We start from the raw sequence: 1,871 nt of genomic DNA, 5'->3' as shown, positions 1-1,871 counted from the left end.
TAATAATAACAATAATAATATCAAACTTCAGAACCAACAATAAACTGTGCTTCATCAGTCTTCTTTCAACAAGATGGATGGGCACAACTTCATGTGTTTAGTTGATGAATACATAACAAGTACAATAGACATTGCGTACGTACGTGCAAAGGATACTATATATCCCAACTGAACTGGTTTGAGATGGGAGGATGATGGAGGGTCTAAAGTCTAAACCGGTATCATGATTATTGTGCGGAAAGCTTTGCTGCAATCGACCACCAAATGCACCTTCATTTGATCCTTCATGATGGCGACTGCTCCTCCGCGGCACTCACTCGTATGACACGCCCCTCCAAGCTCTGCATAATTCAGATAACAATCCGAGACTCGCTTGTCATGACATTGGTTATTACTATTCGTTATGTAAATGACAAAGAAATCGACTATCAACGAACCTGTCCATGGAGGGCTGTGATGGCGCTGTCCATTTCCCCCCGCGACAACATCTCTACGAAACCGAATCCCTTTGAGCGCCCACTTTTGAAATCACGGATGACCTTAGCATAGACCACTTTGCCGTGCTGGCTGAACATTTGTGCCAGCCTAGAGTCATCCACATTCGATGACAGGTTGTTCACGTGCAACCGAAATGAAGGCCCAACAACATGACGGGGAGGAGGGCTTTCCACCCGGGTGTCTCCTGGAACCGCCTTGCTTACAGTCACGTCTGGCTCCTCCGCGACACTCACTCGCAGGGCAAGCCCCTCCAAGATCTGCAGAGTTCAGATTACCATCTGAGAGTCACCGTGACATTGGCTATATATCTTGCATGACACTATATATGTAAAATGAGAGAGAAATCGACTACACACACACACACACACACACACACACACACACACACACACACACACACACCTGCCCGTTGAGGGCCGCGATGGCCTCCTCGCGTTCCTCATGTGATGCCATTGCTACAAAGCCGAATCCCTTTGAGCGCCCGGTTTGTAAGTCACGCATGACCATAGCGAAGAGCACGGTGCCGTGCTCGCTGAATAGTTGTGCCAACCTGGAGTCATCCAGTCGCCATGACAGGTTGCCCACGTACATGCGGAATGAAGAAGACCCAACATCATGGGGGGGCCTTTCGAACCCATAGCCACGTGGATCCTAGATGAAGATTGCATTTTAGAATAAGATGAAAGATTTATATGTTTCAAATACTAATACAAGTGTGGTTTATCGGCTAAAAAATACAAGTGTGGGTTTTGAAGCTAATGTGGATACATACATATATATGGATTATCTTTTTCCCAATAAAATTGCACTTGTCATATTCCTATACAGAGTATAGGAGTATGATCAAGCAGATGCAGCAGCGCATTGAGTTGTGTCTAGCCAGATCTCGTGCACAGTACGTAGGACCCTTTCCTATCCCAAATTAAAGTTTTCTGAACATGCTACACGTAATTTCTCTCTCAACAACACAAACTGAAGACACAAATCTGGTAATCAAGAACTTTCTCCGCACAACAGCGCAAGCACATACACTTGAACCAATCAGGCATTCACGCATGAACCGGCCCAATTTACCGGGAGATCTGGCGAATTGTTCGCCAAGTAAGGAACTCGATCGGGGATTTGCTGCATATGCTCACCTCGGAGAAGGAGGCGGCGAGTGGGACTGGGAGGCGCGTTGGGCGGCCAGCGCCAAGGCGAAGATGGGGGCGAGCCGCCCGGGGGAGGAGCACGGCGAGCGGATTCGGGCGCCGGGCCGGGACGGCGGCGACGACGCCGCGCAGGGACGTGGTGGTGACGGAGAAGGCCATCGCCAGGGGCTGGGGACCGAGGAGAGTAGAGTGGAAGGTGGCACAGTGGGTACGTTCGTTGAG

The 1,871-nt window shown here is 49.3% G+C and overlaps 1 protein-coding gene across 1 annotated transcript; it reads right to left on the bottom strand.

Moving 5' to 3' along the window:
- LOC147960827 (28 kDa ribonucleoprotein, chloroplastic-like) lies at nt 1-1,871 on the bottom strand. Its single transcript, XM_087537485.1, has 4 exons — nt 1,638-1,871; nt 901-1,149; nt 438-755; nt 1-341 (listed from the first exon to the last, which is right to left on the bottom strand). Exons 1-4 carry the CDS (start codon nt 1,806-1,808, stop codon nt 285-287), a joined length of 795 nt encoding a protein of 264 aa, XP_087393611.1. The 5' UTR covers nt 1,809-1,871; the 3' UTR covers nt 1-284.

Source organism: Triticum urartu, chromosome 7A, assembly GCF_056163025.1.
Source record: "Triticum urartu cultivar PI428250 chromosome 7A, HENAU_Tu73, whole genome shotgun sequence".
NCBI classification, from domain to species: domain Eukaryota; kingdom Viridiplantae; phylum Streptophyta; class Magnoliopsida; order Poales; family Poaceae; genus Triticum; species Triticum urartu.
The sequence above is the reverse complement of the archived record's forward strand: the minus strand, read 5'-3'. Positions and strand labels throughout refer to the sequence as shown.

What these genes read in the sequence shown, in the direction of transcription:
- LOC147960827 (XM_087537485.1), bottom strand. Translation starts at nt 1,808, where the DNA reads ATGGCCTTCTCCGTCACCACCACGTCCCTGCGCGGCGTCGTCGCCGCC. An exon ending in TCGCCGCCTCCTTCTCCGAG is followed by an intron (nt 1,150 to 1,637) that starts GTGAGCATATGC and finishes ATCTTCATCTAG; the next exon opens with GATCCACGTGGCTATGGGTT. An exon ending in TCGCGGCCCTCAACGGGCAG is followed by an intron (nt 756 to 900) that starts GTGTGTGTGTGT and finishes TGAACTCTGCAG; the next exon opens with ATCTTGGAGGGGCTTGCCCT.